General features: G+C 40.9%; 1 protein-coding gene across 7 annotated transcripts in view; it reads right to left on the minus strand.

The window, feature by feature from the left end:
* Positions 1-7691: 7691 nt before the first annotated feature.
* The window catches only part of SRCIN1 (SRC kinase signaling inhibitor 1), a 375505-nt gene continuing 360002 nt past the window's right edge, over positions 7692-23194 (minus strand). For 4 of the 7 annotated variants that reach the window (XM_083147133.1, XM_083147128.1, XM_083147130.1 and 1 more), the window contains 2 exons: positions 16163-16306; positions 7692-14551 (listed from right to left, as the gene is read on the minus strand). In XM_083147133.1, coding sequence (XP_083003259.1) covers positions 14420-14551; positions 16163-16306 — 276 coding nt within the window. In that variant the 3' untranslated portion in view covers positions 7692-14419. Of the gene's footprint in view, positions 14552-15527; positions 15647-16129; positions 16307-16332; positions 20619-22581; positions 22663-23194 lie in introns of those variants that run through there. The other 3 variants (XR_014444468.1, XM_083147129.1, XM_083147126.1) reach the window with 3 other exon arrangements.

A 23194-nucleotide genomic window follows, 5' to 3' on the forward strand; every position in this document is an offset into this window, starting at 1 on the left:
TTAGATAAATCGGGAGGGCTGCTGTATATATTGTCGAGCGGCCCAACTTTTCATTCTAAAGAGACCAGCTAAGCCATATCATAACTATTGAGTTTGGGGAAGAAAAATACTTGGCGTCGGCAGTCTCGTAGACAAAATGGTTGTGTACCTTATTTCGGATAGTCTCTATGGACGGTATTATATCAGATTTCGACAATTTTGCAATAATAGCCTTGGTAGCTATAAGGACATGTCCCAAAATATACCTGTCTGCCACTGAGAATTGTATTGGGAAAACATGGTGTAGCGCAAAAGCTGGGTCAGGGAGAATGGGTTGGATTAATATTGAACTCATCAACTGAAACACTTCCCCTCTAGAGAGGCCGCAGGCGTGGGCACGCCCAAAAGAAGTGGAAGATGTCCCCGATGTTACCACATTTTCTCCAACAGGAATTAGAGGACGATGGACAAATTCTATGCAGCCTGGCTGGGGTGAAGTAGGCCCTATGAATAAGCTTGAAAAACATTTAAGAAGGATTTATACACAGAGAGATCTTGAAACAAGACCTAAAGATATTCTCCCAGTCTTCCTCATTGAGAGATCTATTCATATCTCTCTCACAGAGCTTGGGATTTCAGTTTACAACTTTTATTGGTAGAGAGTAGGTGGGAGTACCACCACGAAATGCCACCTTTATGTGAATAAGCGCTTATAGAAACATAGAATTTGACGGCAGATAAGAACCACTTGGCCCATCTAGTCTGCACCTTTTTTAAACATGCTACCTCAAACCATATTTGATGCTTATATGCCTATCCCAAGCATGTTTAAATTGTACTACTGTATTTGCATCTACCACCTCTGATGGGAGGCTATTCCACTTATCTACTACTCTTTCTGTGAAGTAATTCTTCCTCACATTTCCCTGAATCTTCCTCCCTCTAGTTTCAGTGCATGTCCTCGTGTTCTGCTGCTCCTCTTCCTGTGAAGAATGTCTCCCACCTGTACCTTGTTAAAACCCTTGATATATTTGAAAGTTTCTATCATGTCCCCCCCTTTCCCTTCTCTGCTCTAAAGTATACATATTAAGATCTTTTAGTCTTTCCTGGTACGTTTTGTACATTTCTTTCAATCTAGTGACAATATCTGGGGGGATCCCAGGGGGAGAGCCTCTGAAGTCTCATTCTATAAATTAAACACTAGTAAGACAGAGTAATCCTGTAACATCCCATGAAGAGCAGGAAGAGAGTTTTCAGGATCTAAAATACATAATAGGACATCATCAGCAAAAAGGCTAATTTCATGGGATGAGCTACCAATTACTGGGCCTTTAATAGAGACATTACATCTAATACATTCAGCTAGAGCAGGCATTCCCAACCACGGTCCTCAAGGCACACCAACAGTGCAGGTTTTAGTGATATCCAGGCTTCAGCACAGATGGTTTAATCAGAATCACTCAGGTACTAATTAAGTCACCTGTGCTCAAGCCTGGATATAACTAAAGGTGCCCATACACGTTGAGATATGGGGCTGTACTTTGTGCTTTAAAATGTGCCATGCGATTCTGGCACTTGTAGGGGGATGCGATGCCCCTACATGTGCGGGTGCGATGTAATTCGATGCCTTTTTTTTTTTTTTTATTGATAGCTGCTAATGTACATGGCATCGCATGTACTCCTGTACTGATGCAATGCGATGAAATGAAGCACAAAAAGTACTGCATGCAGATACTTTTTGTGCTTTACAATATTGTACCTGCGGGGACGCGCATCGCATGAAAGTCTTGTAGAAATTGGATGGGAACCCATCTGGTCCGGGGGCCTTGTCAGATGGTAGGGAGTCAATACCAACTTGGACCTCTTCTAGCGACCAGGGTGCGTTAAGAGACAGACACGACTCCGGGGACAACGCAGGGAGATTGATTTTATTCAAAAGGCTTTCGATCTTCTCATAGCGAGGTTGGCAAGTGGAAGGATCATCCTTTAAATTATAAAGTTTAGACATTGGCAATCTCATTTGTGTCGTATACTTTTGAACCATGGTCAGAATAGATCATGTGAATTTTTTATTTTGCTCTCTTTCCTCTTAGCTTTCTAGCCAACAGTCTACCTGCACGATTCCCAAGTTGATAACATTTCTGATTTAGCTTACTGACATTACGTTGGACATCTGCCAACTTTATCTCTTGCTTCATTTAACAGCATAAAAAGAGATTTATCAGCTGGGTTGGACTTATGGGCATCCTCAAGAGTAGTAAGGTCTAGTTCTGCTTGCACTAAGGTTTTCTTATAATCTTTTTTCATTTTGGCGGCTGTTTGGATTGCTGAACCACGAACAACCGCCTTAAGGGCGCACCAATGGGTAAAGGTAGATGTGACTTCAAATGAATTCTCCTGTAAATAATATTCTATTGATGAACGGATAGCCTGCTGAGCCTCCAGCTGAACAAGACTCTTGACAACCCAGACGCCATGGTCTGGGAGCAGTCTTCCTACTCGTTATTTCCCACTCAATAAATACCGGGGAGTGATTCGACCAGGATCTGGGGAAGATTTTGATCTTGTGAAAGGAGTCTAAAGACCATTTGTCTGATATAGCAAGATCAATTCTCGAGTAAGTGCCGTGAATGTGAGAATAGAATGTATAGTCCCTTACTAATGTTTTTTTGACATGCCATATATTAAAGAGGTCGTATTCCACAAGCAATTGGTGGAGACCCTTAGAGTGATTGTGGGGCCGACTGGAGGACATGGACCGAACACGTGTACGATCTATAGGAGAGATCTGGGACCAAATTAAAGTCTCCCAAGAGCAGCAAGGCATCCTTGAGCAGTTGCTGAACTTTGGTGCAGAGCTTTCTGAAAAATGGGAGTTGCCTAGTATTAGGGGCATAGCAGGACACAATAGTTACATCTCTATTTTCGAGAGATCCAGTTAAATCAGGAGTCTACCTTCAGGGTCAGAATATTGGGATGAGAGGGAAAATGTCCAGTGTTGCGAAATTAAAATCGCAACTCCGGCTCTCTTAAATGGACCATTAGCCATGTAGCAGTGCGGGTAATTTCTATCATGAAATAAAGATTTCCTGAACAGCTGCAATATGGACTTATATTTATGAAAATATATTACTATATTTATTTAATCAACAATATTGGCCGTGGCTGTGGTTGGCTGATATTGAGTGTACACACTGAACGATAGCAGTAAATGTATTGATATACATAGTAGATAGAATTGGGATTCATGATATTGGGCTATTGGTAATACTGAGAATGTTACAGACTTCACTCTTTGCACAGTGAGCATTTATGATGTTGCCGCCCATGTGGCAATGGTCACCGGCAGTTGAAGACCATGTATTGCGGTGTAGGCGTTTACATGCACCCTGACCAGGCCTCCCCATTAGTAGCTGAGGCAGAGCTTGACGATACTGAACTCAAACCAGGAATCTTCCTTTTGCAAGCATAGCTAATGTAGGGTACACACCAGAACGGCCATGATCGTGCAATAATTCCCTTGAAATCGTACAATGGTCGCATGATCTGTTGGAGCTCACGATCTGCAAACAATCTTCTCATGATCTGTACCCAATCCAATGTAGATGTCAAATCTTTACTGCAGCAGGTAAAATCTCCAAATGACCAGCGGAGACACACATAGGATCGGAATTGCTATAAAATATACCCAATTCTGCTCTTTTTACAAACAATCGGTAGAAATCACCAGAAATCGTTTTGGTGTGTGCCCAGCATTAGCGGTAACAGCATATAATGCTACAGCAGTCACACATATCAAGATGTCACATAAGATACCTTTAAGGCTCACAGTCCTCCTTGGTTTCCTCTTACTTCACCACAATACCGTAGGGGGTAATTCCATCTTATTGTTTTTACTCAATCAAAAAAAATGCATGCGCAAGGCATTATCATCTGTAACATTGTGTTCTATGGAGAGGGGAGTGGTCACTCCTCTTTGCCTTGTCCCACCAATGAGTTTGTCACAGCCCAGGTACCAGGTCATTTGGGGTGGAATGAAGGTTCCCTCCAAAATTAATTCCATGGTACACAGGCAGAGTCTCCTGCCCACAGAGGCCAAAATAGGTGCATTTTTGCTCAAAATACATCCAAATACTTTGTGGGCACTTTAATTATAAATGCATTTAAAACAGGGATTTGTTTAATACTGTGCCCAGCACTGGGCTCCTCTGACACAGTGCTGCAGAGTACCGAAGGTTAACCCCTCCAGAGCTTGACACTCAGCTCCAGCAGGCCCACGGAAGGGCTACTAGGCTCACCCAGTCCCCCCCTATGTGCGGCCTCCAGAGGTGTTCTGGGATGTGGGGCATCACATGGCCCCCAATGCACATGGGGCTGGCCAGTCCTTCAGCGGGCGGCACTGCTCCCACATACAGCTCTGCATGTAAATCATGACTTTAGCAGCTCCATGCCCCCAGCGCAACAGGGGTTAAACAGTAATCCCTGCAGGTCAAACAAAAGAGAACAAAAATCTGGTAATGTATGGGTGCAAATGACAATCAGCCATTTAGACAAATTGGTTAATGCCATTTAACAAATGTATTCACACAATTGTATTTACCGGTTTACCTGCAAATGGGTGGCTGTCGTTTGCTCCCACATATTGCCAGATTTTTGTTTCCAAACAAATTGCTTGGCACACATTGTGCACACACATCTGGGTGCCAAGTGAATTTGGGGTAGATTTATTAACAAACGATCAGGGGAATATACGCTATCCCCGTGCCTTATGGCAGGGGATAGCGCTTCCCCTGATCTATGACACCCGCTGAGCTGTCCCTGCTGCTGGCTCTGAGCTGCGCTGGGGATATTGCGTGAGTAGCGAGATCCCGCGCATGCGCAGTCCAGCGGGCCGGGGAGAAGCAGACAGCGCGTCAGTGTTAACTGACGAACCATCAGCTGGAGGAGGCATCGCCAGAGGGGGGAGTTAACGCTCCCCTGCTTCGGCGGCAAGATCTTAGTAGATCTTGTCGCTCTCCCCTCCTGCTTCGCCTCGCTACTGAGGCGAAGCAGGAAGTGTTATAGCAGCGCTTTTAGCGCCGCTATAATAAATCTACCCCTTTGTGTGGTGTGAAAATTGCAAACATTTTTATTCATAAATGACCTTTAATGTTTACCTTACATTGGAAATATTATCTTTTTAGCAGATATTTTGCACATCTTTAACAAAGATGCTGGCACTCAAATTCTACAATCTATAACCAAATTGTAGCAGGTGTTTAGAATCCAACCTTGCTGCTGTGATTATGTCAGAGGTTTGATAAAAGTTGCAGGAGGTATTTAATGATATCTGCGATACATGTACCATATGTCTCATCATGTCTGTTGCTGAAACTTTTCTGTGTGCTATATAATGTATTTTTATTGTATTTTCATGATTTTATTATGCATATGAAACTTACTATTTGTACATATAAGGTATTTAATTTGGATGTACAAATCTAGATAACAGCATATACTAGAACTGATCTAGGCTGCGCAGTATGCTTTTCCAGTCCTCTCATTTTAGTGGGAGTGAATATCGAGTTATGGAAACCTTCAGTCCATTTGGCAGCACTGTCCAAAATATTTCCATTTGAAGCTATTACTAATCCTAATGGAGAAAGTTGCAAAATTGAAATCCCACATACTTTATCACAAAATAAATAATCCCTGGAGTAATTGCAGACTGCCCTGTGCCCTGCACCACTTGACTTGGAATGTAAAGGCAAATTTCTTCTTTCCTCATATATCACTTAAGGGGCATACGCACTGAGTGATTTTAGCCCGTCCAAACGATTTCTCCCCGGGGGAAGGCTTTCCATAGAAGGCCGCTATGGAAATCCATCCACCCCGCCGCTTATCTGCTGGTAATACCAGCATATGAGCGGTGGCGGGCGGCGATGATGCAGGAGCATGTACCACCGGGTAATACACACTGGGAGGCTTTTGATTTGAAAGCAGCTCTCTCTGCACAGGTTACATCTGTCCCACCTGCAGTGCACATGGTTTTGTCTGTAAGCAAACTAAATGTGCTTTGTCAGTGAAACTGAATCACCCCCCTTTGTCATATGACACTAATGCTGGGTACACACCAGGACGACAAGGGTCCGATCCCATCGATCTAGATCCAATTCCGACCGATTGGATGTAGATTGTGTGGCGATTGGGCCCTTTTCTGTCCTGGTGTGGACCGATACCAATCCGATGCGCGGTCACGCGGGTTGGTCGGTCATTATTCAGATCCTACCTGCAGCAGGTAGGATCTGTAAACGACCATACTCCCGGGTGCAGGTCGCCATCGGACACGCTCACGGTGCACATCGTGAGCGGGTCGTGCCCCCTGCGTCATCGTGAGCGGGTCGGAAGAAACACTGACGACCTGCTCACTATGTGCATCATGAGCGGGTCGTCCTGGTGTGTACCCCGCATTAGGTGTCATATTGTACAACATGAAGTATATTAATCACTTGGGGTCATTGATCGTGTTTTTAAGCATACTCTGCATAACAGTGGGAGGTCTTTGAAACAGACAGACTTCTTTATAAAGCCCTTATCTAACATAAGAATGGATCCCAATGATTGCGCGTTGGGTACTCCTTTGATTTTTTTTAAAGATTTGTCGTTTGCAGCAATGATATCAGAGGGATTGCAGCATATAAATCTAGTAGGAAACCATAGTATAGGTCTCCAATGTGAATGTGATGGATCAATTTTAAGACTATAGGGGGAAGCCGTGGAATATGATAAAGTCGTGGGAGATGAAGTATAAGCTCACAACTGCTATGTACAATGATTTTGTATATCGGACACAATGGGCCTTATTTTGGTTCATTCTTTCTGACAAAATCCTTCTTAGATGGGCAAAACCATGTGCACTGCAGGTGGGGCAGGTGTTACTTGTGCAGAGAGAATTAGATTTGGGTGGGGTTTTACTTCAAAGTGAGATCTATATTGCAGTGTAAAAATAAAGCAGTCAGTATTTTACCTGCACAGAAACAAAATTACTCACCCAAATCTAATTCTCTCTGCACATGTTACATCTGCCCCCCTGCAGTGCACATGGTTTTGTCCATCTAAGAAGGATTTTGTCAGAAAGAATGAACCAAAATAAGGCCCAATGTGCAGTATTCAATGCCGGTGCGAGCGGCCGGCGAGGGGGTTAAACTGCGAGGATCACAGAAAACCAGTGATCCTCGCAGTTTAACCCCCGCTCGCACTATGCAACGTTCCGGGGGAATCCTCGCAGTCACAGAACTGCGAGGATTCCCCTAAACTGCGAGAGCCGCGGCTAGTGCAGCAAACTCGCTGTAATTAGCCTCGGCTCTCGCAGCTTTTGGAGGCACATTCGCAAATTCCCCCTCGCTCAAAAAACGGAGCGAGGGGGAATTTGCGAATGAGGGGGGGTCAGTTGAATACTGACAGGGTGAGCGGTGACTGCGAGCAAAAGGTCCTGCTCGCAGTCACCGCTCGCCCACGGCATTGAATATATGCCAGTATGTTAGCTTGTTTTAGAATGTTGAGCTTGCTACAGCCTGAAATAGAAAACAACTAAGCTAGTCCGTTTGTGCATAATGATCAGCAGTAAAGAAGTCTCTTGTTAGGTTGCAGTTATGCATGTAGTACTGTACCTCACACCTTAAAGCTATATAATGTAATTTAAAGCAGAATCTAATACCCCATGAGCAAGAGTATTCAGTAGAAAAAGAAAACAGTGAGTTTATTAGACCTATACAATAATTTAGGAGTAGAACCTTCATTCCACACAAAAGAGAAAAAAACACATACATTTTCATTTTTCATTGAATATTTATGGCATCCATATATTTATACATAGAGCTATATTCTACAAGTGTAGCATTGGATGTACAAAATGACATAATTACCCAGAATCACTGCGAAGAGAGACGCTTTGAGAGGTATGAACATTTCACAAATATTAACCATGCTCAAAGACAGTTTATTTGCGTAAACAAAAAAAACAAAACAGAAAAACAAAAACCAAATGTATGTTTTCCCCTCCAGTCAAATAAATTTTCCCCACATTTTCATTCCTCCCTCCCCCCCAAACAAAGAGACAATATTGCTAAATTTAATCATGCAAAAACCAGGTGCCTGCATGCTTCTCCAACCTCTTCATCGCATCAACCTTGTTGTCAAATTAGTCCTCCTTTCCATAGGCTCATTCACATGCTGCAGTTACCTTATGGTTCTAGGAATAACATAAAAGTACTTGAACATGCAGGTACCGATAGGCATCAATGATCACTATAAGCAATGCACGGAAATAACCGTGCCCATTCTCACAGCAAGGAAGGACATTTAGAAACGCAGCATGTTAAACATTCTGAGTGTGCATGTTTGATCTGCACGATGGCTAACCTACAATGATTATACTGATCACAAATCACTATGGCTGTTTGCAATGTCAAGGATTATATCCTAGATTTAACCATAAGGCAATGCGCATAAATGCAGAATATGAATAAGCCCTACAAAATAATGTAGCTCATCTTTTTATGCTATTTTCCAAGGGTGGCATGTGGCTTTCAGTAACAATCAGAATGGTATGTTTCAGGCTGAATTAGTACCAAAGTACGGACCCCATTTCACAGCTATAAACCCTTATTATGGAAAACAAAAATATGTTACGTTTAATAACACAGGAATGTAGTACGCTTTCTCCTGCCACTGTTCTGTTTAGTGTACAATCAATTCAGTGAAAGTGACAGCAGCATTTGCAAGGAGACCTCAAGTAACCAATTCCTTGTGCTGTAAATGACTTTGTGTTCAGGACACCAACATTAGATTGCAAGTTTAAACATGGATATGACATCTAAAAGAAATACTTGCAATTAAGACAATAACACAAATGATGATTTTCCTAATTTGAGAGCTACAAATAAAACGGCTGCTCATTGTAATTGTCAAAACTACTGCGGATGTAAATATATTGTAAGACATTACACCTTACATACATTCAAGGGACACTTTACATGCTGTACAGTAAATATTCAAGTAGGTCTTAAAGTGGACCCACCGCCAACACACAATGGAAGCAGCAAGTCTGTGAGCTGAAGCAATAAACTGTACACAAAATGGCTGATTCCAGGCTGTGTAGGGGATGGGTCCATTTCAACCAAATGGTTACACAGTACTGTTCCAAAGGCAAAATGGCTCTCTAAATACTTTCATTAATATTTAATATAGAACTATTAACCAGATCGTAACTGTAAATGTACATTATATGCCCTTTTGAGTATAGGGAGGTCACTCACCGCATAGGAAAGTTTTTGGTAATTTGTCATGTTACTGAGCATGACTGGGTGGAAAGAAGGCATTGCTGAGGCCATGCTACTGTATATATGGAGTTAGGGATGGTTTTACAGTACAGGTGACTATAGGGTCACATGCGGTATACTGCGTAAAATCCAAAAATCATTGTGGCAGCTCTGTTAGCATGATATACTCATAAGCAAATATTAAGCCTACTTAGATTATTGTCTAAGTGCAAGGGGTGTCTCTGCCCTTGCACAACACAGACAGCTGAAGCGTTACACCTGCTTTGATGAGATAAGCAAAGAAAGAAAGTTGTACACTTCTCAAAATGTAAACAATGCTTTTACCAAGATTTAGCAAAGATATGGATAGAGGAAAGCGAAGTCCGTAAAACGTACAGAGACATGAATGACACGTTGCCTCTTTGTTCCCACACTCCCCCTGAGTTGTGTAGTCCCTATATTAATCAGTAGCAGGCATGTATGGGGTTAAGCAGCAGAACTGCCTCAGACATGTCAAATTATCAAGTACAAATTTGAGGATAAATTTGCTTAACCGAAATGACCCATTGCAGCTAAATTTGATGTGTTTTCAGGAAAGTCAAATTTTATTCCACTATTTTCAATGGTTTATAATCCAATGCGTCTCAGCACTGTTAGAGAAGTTTATGTTTTGCATACACTTACCAGAGGTAGCTTTTAGCTATTGGAGAAACACTGTCAAATACACAAGATTTAATACAGTTGTACAACATGTATGTCACCTATATCCGTTTCGAAACAAACACTAGAATAGTTACCATTAAAAGCTGTGAATTCAAGTTTTGGGAAATTCCAGAGAACACTAGGGAATTTAGGACACTGTTCTGGAAAAGGATAATGCAATAAAGCCATCCCACTACCTTCATCACTGTACAAGTTAATTGCAAATCATTTGTATTAGGTCTACAGAGAGTACCTCCAAATAGACTGAATCTGGAGGGGGGGGGGGGGACCAAGATGGGCATAATCTGGAGGGGGGAGGCGAGACGGGCATAATCTGGGGGGGGGCTCCGAGACGGGCATAATCTGGAGGGGGCCGAGACAGACAGAATCTGGGGGGGGGGGGGCGAGACGGCCTGAATCAGAAGATGTAACAAGATGGTAATATGTACAGCCTATCCAATAAACTACTGAGAAAAAGTTTGGACATTTTGCCTATACCCAAATATACCGTGCATACTGTATGTACAATTATTACAGTACACTGGAAATGGCTATGGTATAATGGGTCGACAATGTTTAGGTCAACAACCACTAGGGCGACACCTTATAATTGTTCACATACCATATGTCGACATTCACAGGTAGACACAAGCTTAAGGTTAACACTCAAAACTTTTTTTTGTGTGCCTATGCCGACATGGACACTGTAAAAGTGTAGCGCGTCCCCTCCCATGGCTCACCACTATTATATTTTCACTCTATGCCCACTTGGATAGTAAAGTATGAAACAATTTGCGTTGACCAGGTCATTGAAGACCTAAGGTATGTTGACCCATCAATGTCGACAAACAGTGGTTGACCTAGTGACTGTTGAACTAGTCATTGTCGACAAAGGGATCAGATACCATGGGAAATGAGGTGCCATTTATTTGGTATATGTAAAATCAAGGAAACAAAGTATACTAATACTTGTGCTTGGCTTTACCAACTAGTCATTTTGTTTGCAAAAATAGCTATACATATAATAAAAAGAATAAGGAGAGATAATGTATAAAGGGCCACCACTCATAGAATGCAAATGCGTTCTATGTATTTTTATTAATGTGCGCACACACACAAACACACACACACTCTCTTTCTATCTATCTATAGGTCCCATACTCTGTCAGAACTTAATGTTTAATATTCTATAGATATTTGCAACTATTGTTCCTGGGCTTCAGTATTCAACTGGTGCAAAATTTTTGGTAGAAATAAATTTCAACCTATTAAATTAAAAGTGATGAGGCAAAAATTTGGCATGGGTAAAAAACGTGGATTGTCAAATCCATGTGTTTTTTATATATATATATATATATATATATATATATATATATATATATATATATATATATATATATATATATATTTTTTTTTTTTTTTTAAGTAGATTTTTCGCCCATGCCTGTTTGATCCAAAAAAGATGAAAAGGGATGGGCATAAAATTACTAAAAACAGGTGAAAAACCCCACAATTGAATACAGGTGTCAAAATAGTCCCATTTTGCCTTTGTGCTCATTTTAATAATTTTTGTATGCAAACTTTCTATGATTATCTATGATTATCTTTAGTAAATCCCTTTCAATTTCATTTTACACACTATACATATGTGAGATATCCACTATAACTGGAAATTGTTCAAATGTCAAGACTTTCAGAATTTAGATGTAAAAGCAAGCTAATACACTATGATAGATTTCCATGTACTTAGCAGCTCACTTTAATGGACAGGTTGCATAAATATTTAGCGAATAAATGTAACTGTATTTTAAAAGGTAAATATGCTGTGCAGTCAATTAGGGAATTTCTAAGCATGAACAAACTTTGTTAAAAAAAAAAAAAAAAGTAATGACTATTATTGCTGGCCATACACTAGATCAACTTTCATCCAACCATCCAACAAATGGTTGGACTGAAAATCTGGTGCTGGACAAACACCATTCGGTCAAATTGTTTAAATAAAACTGATTTAATTACAGTACCTTGTCTGACTGATAGCTTTTGTCCGTCTCCAGATTTTGGAAGCAAACTACAAATTCAATTTTATTACAATCAACCCTCTAGCTGGATGGAAGTTGGTCTAGTGCAGGCATTCCCAACCGCGGTCCTCAAGGCACACCAACAGTGCAGGTTTTAGTGATATCCAGGCTTCAGCACAGATGGTTTAATCAGAATCCCTCAGATACTAATTAAGTCACCTGTGCTCAAGCCTGGATATCTACAAAACCTGCACTGTTGGTGTGCCTTGAGGACCGTGGTTGGGAAAGCCTGGTCTAGTGTATGGCCAGCTTAAGGTTTAGAGATCACTAATGCTATATCTGATAGTGCCGATGACCCTAAGATACCAATGCACGAATAATGGAATTAAAAATAAAGACACTATATATGTTCAATGCCACAGAAACAGCCAAATGTGCACTTTCCTTTTGAAAATAAATGTAAAACTATGTACTTAATATATTATGACCAGAGGTGTACCTAGATATTAGTGAGCCCCATAGCAAAAGTTTGTAAGGGCCCCATAGGAAAGGTTTGTAAGGGCCCCCTCCCTATTTAGCAACTGATGGTGATAATTGTATGTAAAACATATTACTTAAACAGCAAAGATGGGCCCCCTTCAGCTCTGGGCCCCATAGCAGCTGCAGCCCTTGCACCTATGGTAGTTACGCCCTTGATTATGACATAACCCTCCTGGCAATATCATTTGAAATAAATATCTAACGTGAAATAGAACCATCCAAAAAATAAATATATATTTTAATAGCATAATGCTTTTTCATGTATACTCTATAGTGTTATATAGATTTATTTTCTAAAGTGCTACTGAACAGCAGCTCCATAGTGCCGTTTTCTATATATAATGGGAGGTCTAGGCTTGAACATAATATTTAAAAAACATAAAACAATAGATTCTTTCAGTGCAAGAGATAACTGTGACGTAATATCTGCCTTTATGCATAACAGATAATGGACAGGTGATGTAGCTTCCGTACATACCTATAAACATCTGAATTAGAGCAATAATATTTCATGTATGACAGTTTGTAACCCAAAGACAGAAGTACCCTGTTCTAACAACCACTCTTGCACCATCAAAGAAATTAAAAATTCTACATATATATATTTATATTAGGTATTTCTTTTATATATAATATGTATATGTGTTTATCGCAATACAGTTTAAAAAAAAAAGTAAGACACTTTCACTGAATGTAAAGTCTGTTTGAGATTCTGAAGAGTGACTTTATAGCTTATTTATTAATGTTATATAAACTCATCTCTGGCCTTGTACAAAACTGGACTGTGTACAGAACAGAAAGCTAAGCAATCAGTGTGCGAAATAGACAGAAGCAAATAAAATAAAGCGATTTACTCTCCGGGCCTCTCCTCTGTCCATAGAACACACTTTCTTAGACACACGGTTCACCGACACACATACACACACTTCACATTATCTAGTGTTATTAGTTTCTGTGCTTATAATATACAATGTTACACGGGAATGTCCTACGAGTACAATCCTAATAACCCTCATGGAATGTTTATAACAATACCACACGGGGGGGGATCACGTATCTCCCAAGTCCTGCCACTGTTTGGACAATGAAAGCCTCAGGTTTTCCTTAGATTGTGCCCTGGGTCCACTTTCTGCTCCTCTCCCTGGCTGGTCAGAGGACAGATATTGCTAGAGAAAGATAACAGTGTATGTGTCACCAATCTTGACCTCTTGCACTCTTTGTGAGTGATCATTAATACCACACTTGTGATGACACAAAACACAACCATTTACGGTCTTGTCTGTGCTTTGTACGATTAACCCCAGAGCAATTAAGAAACCTCTCACATTACACATCTGGGATATTCTGAAATTATGGGTGCAGTGCAAACATCCAAATATACAATCTACTTTCTTGGGGTTAGGTCTTTGCTTATTGCTGGCAACGCAACACAATAATATCATCCTGACATCTCTAGACTTCCACAGAAACTACAGGAACAACAAATATATAAAGCATAGAAATAAAATAAAGAAACAAAAGCAACATACAATGCTCAGAACCCCGAGAAAATGTCTGGTAGTATCCTGGCTTTCTGAGATTCTTATCTACATCATTTGGAAAGATGAACAGCTGCAGGTGTGGTAACAGTCAGGCCTGGGCAGGTGGGAGGCACCATGGAATGCATCGACTGTTATACAGCGTGTCTCACACTCCTCTCCGCGGATTCAGCCTTTTGCTGTAGTATTGTCCTCAAAGCTGATAAAACGCAGAGGGGGAAAAGAGGTGAGGGGGCTTTCAGCCAGAAGAAGTTGGCCACTTTATAGTCCACACTTCAAGGAGCATGAAGGAGGATACAGATGAGTAGAGCACAGTTGAGTAAAAAGTTGTAAAGTAGATAATTCAGAATGAAATAGAGGAGTTCCTTGTACCAAAGGAAGTTAGTACAGGAATAGAGGTTCGAGAAGGAGCAGTTTTATCCGATCCTGGGTTAGTCTCATTCACACTACCGGCCTCTTTAGATGGTCTAGCTGCCTGGAAAGAAGAGTGAGAAGCAGACTGAGGAAATTAAGATAGTAATATTATTCCCAACACATATACAGAACTACTGAAAACAATGAGAGAATTTATGTCAATGGTAAGCTCTTAGGAGGACACATGTCAGTATGAACAGAAATACGGGGAAAATAGAAAGAAACAGAACAGAGAAGAGATTATGGATGTGTTTATGAGAAGCGGTTTGCAAGACTTATGGACTTAATGAACAGAGAAGAGGATGATGTGCAGTATGCCAATTTACTAATGGATTAAGCAAACATTAAAAATGAGCAGCTAAAAGGTCAAATGAAATGGGACTTATGGAAGGAGGATGTAGACGAGATGAGAGATGCAGGAGAAACAGGGTAAAAAGGTGCTAGGGAACGGAAGCAGGCATGGCAGAGGTGGGAAGCCTCCTGGTAAGTGACATAGAGATAGAACTAGTTACGATAAAGAAGTAGGAATACCTGAGATGAGACGTTTAATAATCACGTGTATAAAACAGGATGATATGTGTTAGGAATTATGTGGGTGAAAATGTGTGAGCAACAGTTAATTCACTGAATCCATTTGTTTCAATTAACTGGGAGATTACGCTCAGGGATAGATAAAACAAACCAGCTAAAAATCAACCTGCTAAGAATCAACCTCCGGATCAAAGCAGGAAGGATTATGTGACAAATAAAAAGTAGCATTCCAGCAGTCTCTCAGCAAACATGCAAAAACATAATAGTCAGTGGACTTAAAATACAAGTAACAGTCACATTTAATTCTTGAACATCATTGACAAACTAATTGGAAAAAAAATATATAAAATCGACAAAAACAAAGAAAAAGTCAGTCAGAGCTATGTCTTATAACAGGTGTAAAGATATATAAATTACATATAAAGATACATGGTAAAATACAAATGGTCATATTACAGTTGCACAGGCAGAAAAATGAGTCACAGAAAATATGAAGCTTAATGTACCTTTGCCTACAAACAGTGGCAGCACCATTCGTGGGCTGAACAAATATTCAATAGAATACATATGACTTCTACCTTTTCGCCATTTTGTGTGCGTTATACCTCATTGATGTCGCTGATTCCTATAAAAGTGATATGATGCAAGAAATAATGGTTCAGCTCACAAAATGGATGCCTTAACCGTGTGTAGAACACGAGTAAGCCTTTATAATGAGCACAAACATACGTTACTGTAGGAGTTTTAGCCAGATATCAGCTAGTAAATATATAAGTATATAAATATATATTTGCTCCTTAGCTTGCTTGGCAAGGACAGCATACAGAAACACATGTACCACTGCACCTATGAGTATACACTTCTCAGGTGGCATATCAATTTTGCCGAGATTAGGGGGTGCAGTGATAATATCAAGAGAGTGGAATGAAGTGTCAGTTTACACTCTAAGAACTGTAAATATAAGGTTGTTTTTTTTTAACCATCCCGCATACCTGGGAACTTTTGTCACAGCATTTATCTGAGAATGACTCCTGTAACAAGGTTTTGAAACACACAGACTGATGCACGATTAGGATGAGAAATGAGAGTGGCGCCAGTGTGTGCTAACCTTGTATTCACATCTTCTCTACAGATAAACTACCTGCTGGTGGCCCTGGATCCTCATGTACTCCATTCTCTGTTTGGAGTGCTTGTTGCTCTTGTCCCCACCGCTCTGCTGAACACTCTTTAGTCGCGAGCCTACTGTGTTTACCATCTTCATGGGAGGAATAGATACGCCCCCACTCTGCAAGTAAAAAGGTGAGATGCCAGTTACGGAGCGTGCCTCTGCCAGTATCAGGTACAGTATTTTGCATTTATGTGTAAGACTATTCATTATAAATAATCTTCATTCTTGCAGAACAAAACACAGTAAAAAATAAGTCTACACTACTGTAGATGTGCTCATCTCACCTCTCTTGTGTACCTTATCACATCAACCTTATGAATGTACATACTTAACAGGTTATAAATATATTACTTACTAACCGTACATTGCTTTTCCATGGACTCATCATAGACGTACATTCCTGCCCCAGAAGAGCTTACAGTCTATATTCCCTATCACATGGATGCACAAACTAGTGTTAAACTCACACAGATCGGAGGCTATTATTGGTATGAACACATGATCCAGCAATGTAGCAACGCTAACCTCTGTGCTATTGTGCTGAATTCAAATTGATCCATGGTCTACACAAAAGAAAATTGCTGTGCGAGCATGTGAGACGCTCGCGCATTCCACGTTTGCTGGCCTGCCCTCCACCAGCAGCCACCAGATACGGATATCTGGCACGCTGGCGTCAAAAGGCAGAGTGGAATTACTTCATGAGTGCAAAGCCGCCACTCCTGTACTCTTCTCTGTATACGGAATATGGTATTGAGAAGCCCATTGTAAGGGTATGAAAATGTATATGCCCACCAAAATACATATATACACAATAAGTAGCAAAACGAACATATGATTTCTGAACATATATAAGGTCTGCATTATATAGCATAATCGTGCCTAGGCCGATCTCATTTTTAACTCATTTGAAATATATATGATGATTAAATAAAATTGCCATTTCAAAAAGTCACTCACCAGACTAGTGGGTCTATGTACCCATTAGAGAGATAAACTACCAGTCATTATTTTTCCAACAAACCCTGTAACCTAGCAGCTGATTAGCTTGCACATTCTCTGTGCAAGTTTTAGTACATAGGCCTGTAGAAATACTAGTCACGCACAAAGTGGATATAGTTGTGGAAAGACACAGAAACCAGATGTACTGCCTTATGTTAATTCAGAATTCTGTTCAGCTAATGTGGGGGTCTGTACGTCTGCCAGCGGGTAGCAGTACTGCCCAATGATTTTATGCCAGCAACAGCAACAGTCACCAGCCACATGCTAGGTGTGAGAGATTTATCAGAAACCGGCTTCCCTTCCCCATACGCACAACAGATCATCGCTTTTGATACACACCCACTCCCACAAATCAGGGTAGTTCTCTGAGACTGCACTGTTGTCAACCAGTTCCTGTCCTGAAACATTCAGTTTCATGGAAAGATGCACCTGGCAAAGTTCATCCATCTCTAAATAGCATAGACATACTCAATGATGAGTAAATTTGCAACTGTATGCGCTGTATGGGAAAACTTGCCAAACACAGGATTCTGTCCTAATAAGCCCAAGTCTGACAGGCTGCATGGCAGACACTAGAGAGCTCTACCTTTGCTGCAAAAAGTAGCATCTACTGGTGTTTCCCTCTAACCAAGAGAAGAGATCATTATTAGCAGCCTGTGAAAGCATCTCCATTGCATCGTTCCATGGGCCAGCAGAAAAGTAAAGGAATAAGCTTCAGACCTTCCATGAGGTGGATTTCTGAAAAGACCAATAGCAACCCTGAATAGGGTAACGCCCATGACCTTTTCCTCCCCAGTATATCATGCAGTAGTCTTGCAACTCCCCCTTTCTGCTCTACTCTACAAAATGCAGCACCCTGGAGCACCACATCTGTATCTCCCTAGAAGTGCCTATTCTTCTCTTACTGCTTATGCAAAAATATAGGTGAGCTTGAGAAAATCAAGGAGCATGGACTGTCTAAAGCTGGAATTCTACTTTAGAAATTACCTTGAATATGCTCAAGATACCTTTAATCACCTTCCTTTCAAAAACAACAAATTAAATCTAAATATTTCCCACCCAAGGACATAACCTATGTAATATTTTGCACAAGAATCCCAAGTATAAAGCTACAGTATACACCAGACGATGTGCAAACAAAGCAATGGTTGTTCCAAATTCCCTTGAACTCCAGAACAAGTGATACATTGCATACACACTGTACAATCTGTCAACTGACCAAACAATGGCCCTTATTCAGATCTGATTGCAGTACAAATTTGTTTGGGAAATGGGCAAAACCATATGCACTGCAGGTGGGGCAGATGTAACATGTGCAGAGAGAGTTACATTTGGGTGGGGTGTGTTGAAACTGAAATCTAAATTGCAGTATAAAAATAAAGAAGCCACTATATACCCTGCACAGAAACAAAATAACTCACGCAAATCTAACTCTATGGTCGAGCCTCAGCACACACATTATCAGTGTGGTGTACAGCACACCACCACTGGACTCTGGAATAGTGGAACTACAAGAGAAACCGATGTATCACCATCTGGCATTCTGATGGATGCTAGGAACCTGCTTCCTGCCTAAATGCATAAAGCCAACTGTGAAATGGATGAATAATGGTCTGGGCTGTTTATGGGGTGGTCTGAGCCACTACAATCCAATAAATGGAAATTGGCTTGACAATGCCCCATGCACAAAACAATGTCCATCAAAAAATGGTTTGCCGAATTTGCTGTGGAAGTTCAGTAGCATGAACACAGTCCTAACCTCTGCCCCACTGAACACTTTTGATATGAATAGGAAAAACATTGCTAATGCCTTGTGGCTAAATGTATACGAGTCCCTGCAGCTATATTCCAAAATCTAGAGGAAAACAACCTCAGAAGAAGTTAATTCAGAAAAAGATGCAATTCCATTCAGGGAACCATATACTATTGGCCATGAAGTGTAGTTCTACATTCAGCAACGTTGACACATGCCAGTTATAAAGAAGACATTCCGCCACACTAAATCTTTACGAATTAGCCAATTGAATAATAATAAAAAAACTTGACTTCAAATTATTTACACATTATAGATTTTAATATTGGACTATAATGTAATGAGGTTTTATTAGATTGCTCATTGTGAAGCAAATAGGCATATTTAAATTGGATTGAAGGTTTAGGTGTTCGCTATACTACATAACAATTCACACATACACCAATGTGTAGATGTGAAAGTAGAAAACAAAATCTACATATTTAATGTAGCTTAGAATGTTAGGGCTGTTTCAAAATGGTCCAAAAGACTTCAAAGTGACACCTTAGGGATCTGAGGCTTTGGTAGCAAAGGTGGCTTAGTCCTGGGTGGAAAGGTGCTGCCCATGACTGAGACACACTTTACACTAGAACTACTCCTCTCCAAAGGTAGATCCGTTTTTCCTTGTTTTAAGTCCATCCCGATATCACCAGTATTAATGTGGTTGTCATGTGGTAAGTCTGAAGACTTGACACCAATTTCACTTATGGTGAGCTCAAGTTCTCGAATGCTTTACTCTAGACTATCTAACCGTTTATATGTGTTTCGGCAAATGTCCATGCTCTTCCAAGTCATATGAATGCGGTCTTCAGTTAGACTTTCCTGTACATCTGGTGAACTGCTTCCTGTATTAGCAGCAGAACTGATCACCTTCTGAACATCAATGACTCTTAGTTTGGAGGAAGTGCCTGACTGAGTGGCATATGACACCTCCATGTTAGTTTGTCCGGAAACATCAATACGGTCGGACTTTGATTCCTTGTTTTGTAGATGCCTTGGTTTTGGCACTGGAATGCTCATCTGTGCGCACTCCGTTCTGTCCATTGCTATCTGACCATCATGCCGAAGACACAATGGTTTCAGCTCAATGCATTTTTCAAACTGTTCTTCCTTTGCTTCTAGAGGTACATCAGATCTCACCAACCATTTGTGCTCATGAACATACATTTCTGGTTTATCAAACACATTAACAGGTTTGTTTTCAGAATGGTCACCCAAGTTGTTTGTAACTTCACTGTTGCTCCCTATAATTTGTCCTGCTTGCATTAAATATACATTTCCATTCTGTGCAAGCAATGAGGCAATGTTATTTTCAGTCATAAAAACTACACTGCCATCCTCTGTTTTTGATATATCTTCCATATTTGCAGCCTTGTGGGGAGAGATATGCTTAACTTCGATGCATCCTGCACTGGACTGCTCAGAATTGCCTAGGTCTTCTTTGTTGTCAGGCATCTTTGGGTATATCCATGCCATCGCCAAGGTGTCAGAGTTGACAGTATTTCTTAATTTAGAACTAACTTCCCATGTATGCTCATCATCTTCATCTGGGGGTGAGGGAGGATTAGAGGTCCACTCTGTCAAGATAATTTGAGGGAGGGCGAATTTCCCATTGCCCGCAGAAGGGTCCAATGATTCCTACAAAAAGTAAAGAATGTTGGATTGTGATAAAATAATTAAAATAGAAAATTCATTCAAAGTAATGATATACAGATGTGTACTCAAATTAACATAACAGCCTTTCTCAATGTGTCAGTTCCCATGCAACCCTGATGGCACCGGGAGTTTTTTTTATCTTAGAAATTAAGTCCCGTACACATGGGGTGACTGAGCGTCTGTGCTTAGCGATGCAGTCGCAAGGAAGGTTTGCTGGACAATCTGTCATTGCCAGTGTTCTCTGGAGAGAGAATGCATGCATTATATACTGTATCTAGTAAGACAATGGTGATGCTCAGGACCGCGCAACGCCGGGGTCATACACACTGAGCGATCCATGCTTCCTTTCTAAGAGATCTAGTCAGATTGCTTAGAAATGGAGCTTTACTCTCCCCGTGTGTTTGTCCCTTTAGTCACAATGTTCTGATGTTAGAATGCACTAGGAGACTGTAAGGACTAATTTGATATGCAACACTTGTTTTTCTGCGACAGTCTGAATTTGTGTACAAAGTGCTATGATGTAACAGCTGCAGATGTTTTTACATACATTTTATTCAGACCTCTTATACCAGTTTTACACGAGAACTGCCAGGTCGCACCCGGGTTTTTGGACTCGACTCCAACCTGGATGTGATCCGGCAGTTTTTCCCTTTTATACTGGCATTATGGCGGGTGACGCCGGCGAAAGCTGGCCCTGAGCCGGTGGTTGAAAACCCGTGACGCGCCCGACACGCTGGGGGCAAGCTCAGCATCCACAAAAGATGCTGCCCCCAGCCTCCGTGCGGTGAATGGATGCTGCACACAGGCATCCATTCACCTCCTCCCTAGTACCACAGACAGCAGCAGAGGCTGTACACGGCCCCTGCCCAACCTCCGGACCACAGGACGCTGCAGTCCAGAGGAATGGCCTCCCCTATTGGTGGACATGGGTCCCTGGGTCAGATGGGTTACCCATTTACACGGCCCGACTCCGGAGATGCCTTGTGTCCGATCCTGAGCATTTGCCAGGTCAGATAGCCGGGGAACAGGTTATTTCTTTTTACCCCATTTATACCAACCCCCGGCCCGGAGTGGAGCGGCAGTAACCCGGGTCAAGACTCTGGTGTTAAAGGGGTATACGCAAGGCTGTAATTTTTGCAGATGGATGAAACCATGCTGCACTGCAGGTGTGGCAAATGTAACAAGTGAGAGTTAGATGTGGGTGGGGTGTGTTCAAACTGAAATAAAAATTGCAGTGTAAAGGTGCCCATACACTAGGAAGATTTATCTTCAGATCTGGCTGGTTGGAACAAAAACATGGTTATGGATGAGTGACCGTTTGACAGTTTTCCAGCATTTCCAAGCAAATGGTCAACTGTCATTTGCTCTCATCCATAACCATGTTTTTGTTCCAACCAGACAGATCTGAAGATAAATCTGCGTGTGTATGTCCACCTTAAGAATAATGCAGCCAGTATTTACTCTGCACAGGAACAAAATAACTCCCCCAAGTCTAACTCTCTCTGCACACGGTACATCTGCCCCATCTGCAAAAATTGCAGCCTTGCTAATAGGCCTGAATCGGGCCATATATTCACAAATTTATGGAAATGGTTGCTTAGAAAAAAAACTTTATTCTAACTGTATTAGTGTAGGTAAGGAGACTCTATAAAGTAAAAATAATTTGTAACTTTTAGTACTAGTACTGAAACTTTCCTATAGTTTTAGTAATAGTATTTTTGTGTGTAAAGCGATGTGGGGCAAAGTGAAAGCTTTTTGTGATGCGTTTCAAGTGCGTGGCATATATTAGTTTGTTTTTATCTTTTTTTTTATGTTTGTTTTTATCTTTTATCAATTGCTTTATCTTTTAAGAAGATATATATTTGCATTAAGAAATGTTCACAACGGCCATTTTATGTACAATTGTATAAGAACATCCACTGTTGCTTCTGTTTCAACACCTTACCTTGTTCTGATGAGTTATAGACAATCCAGAGTCTACAGCAGGAGCCTCAAAGAATTGTTCTCCATGAATAGGTTTTGCAGCCTAGCAGGACAGGATTAGAACTCAGGTCCATAAATCTTATAATGAACATAACATAAATGTTTTGCTTATTTGTGACAGTTCCAGCGAAGTAGAAAGGACAGCGAGATAGGTGCAGTCTCACAGCGTGAGATAGGTGGTAGAAGAATGGAGAAAATAAGTGCCAGAAGAGATGAAAGCATTGTTGTTGACTTTTATACTGTTCAAGATTAATAGTATAGTATTTTGGATTCCAAAAGGAGTACACAAGGAGAAGGAGGAGAAAGCGACTGACAACCAAAAACAGAAGATCCAAGGGAGACAGACCATGGCGGAAAGGATAGATTTTGAACTAGTTTGGATTCCTGGGGCACTTTTTTATGTGATCATGGAGACAGTAGGATATTTGTTGGGACAGAGTTTGGAAACCACTGCTGTAAAGGTAAGTATAGCCATAGCAGAGAGGCTGGCTATAGAATAGTATATGACTTTAGAAGACTGTAGAGGAAGTTATAGATGTAGCAGAGAGCGCTGTAAGAGACCAGGAGACTGTGGT

This window comes from Crinia signifera, chromosome 6 (genome assembly GCF_055691185.1).
Source record: "Crinia signifera chromosome 6, ASM5569118v1, whole genome shotgun sequence".
In the NCBI taxonomy this organism is placed as follows: Eukaryota; Metazoa; Chordata; class Amphibia; order Anura; family Myobatrachidae; genus Crinia; species Crinia signifera.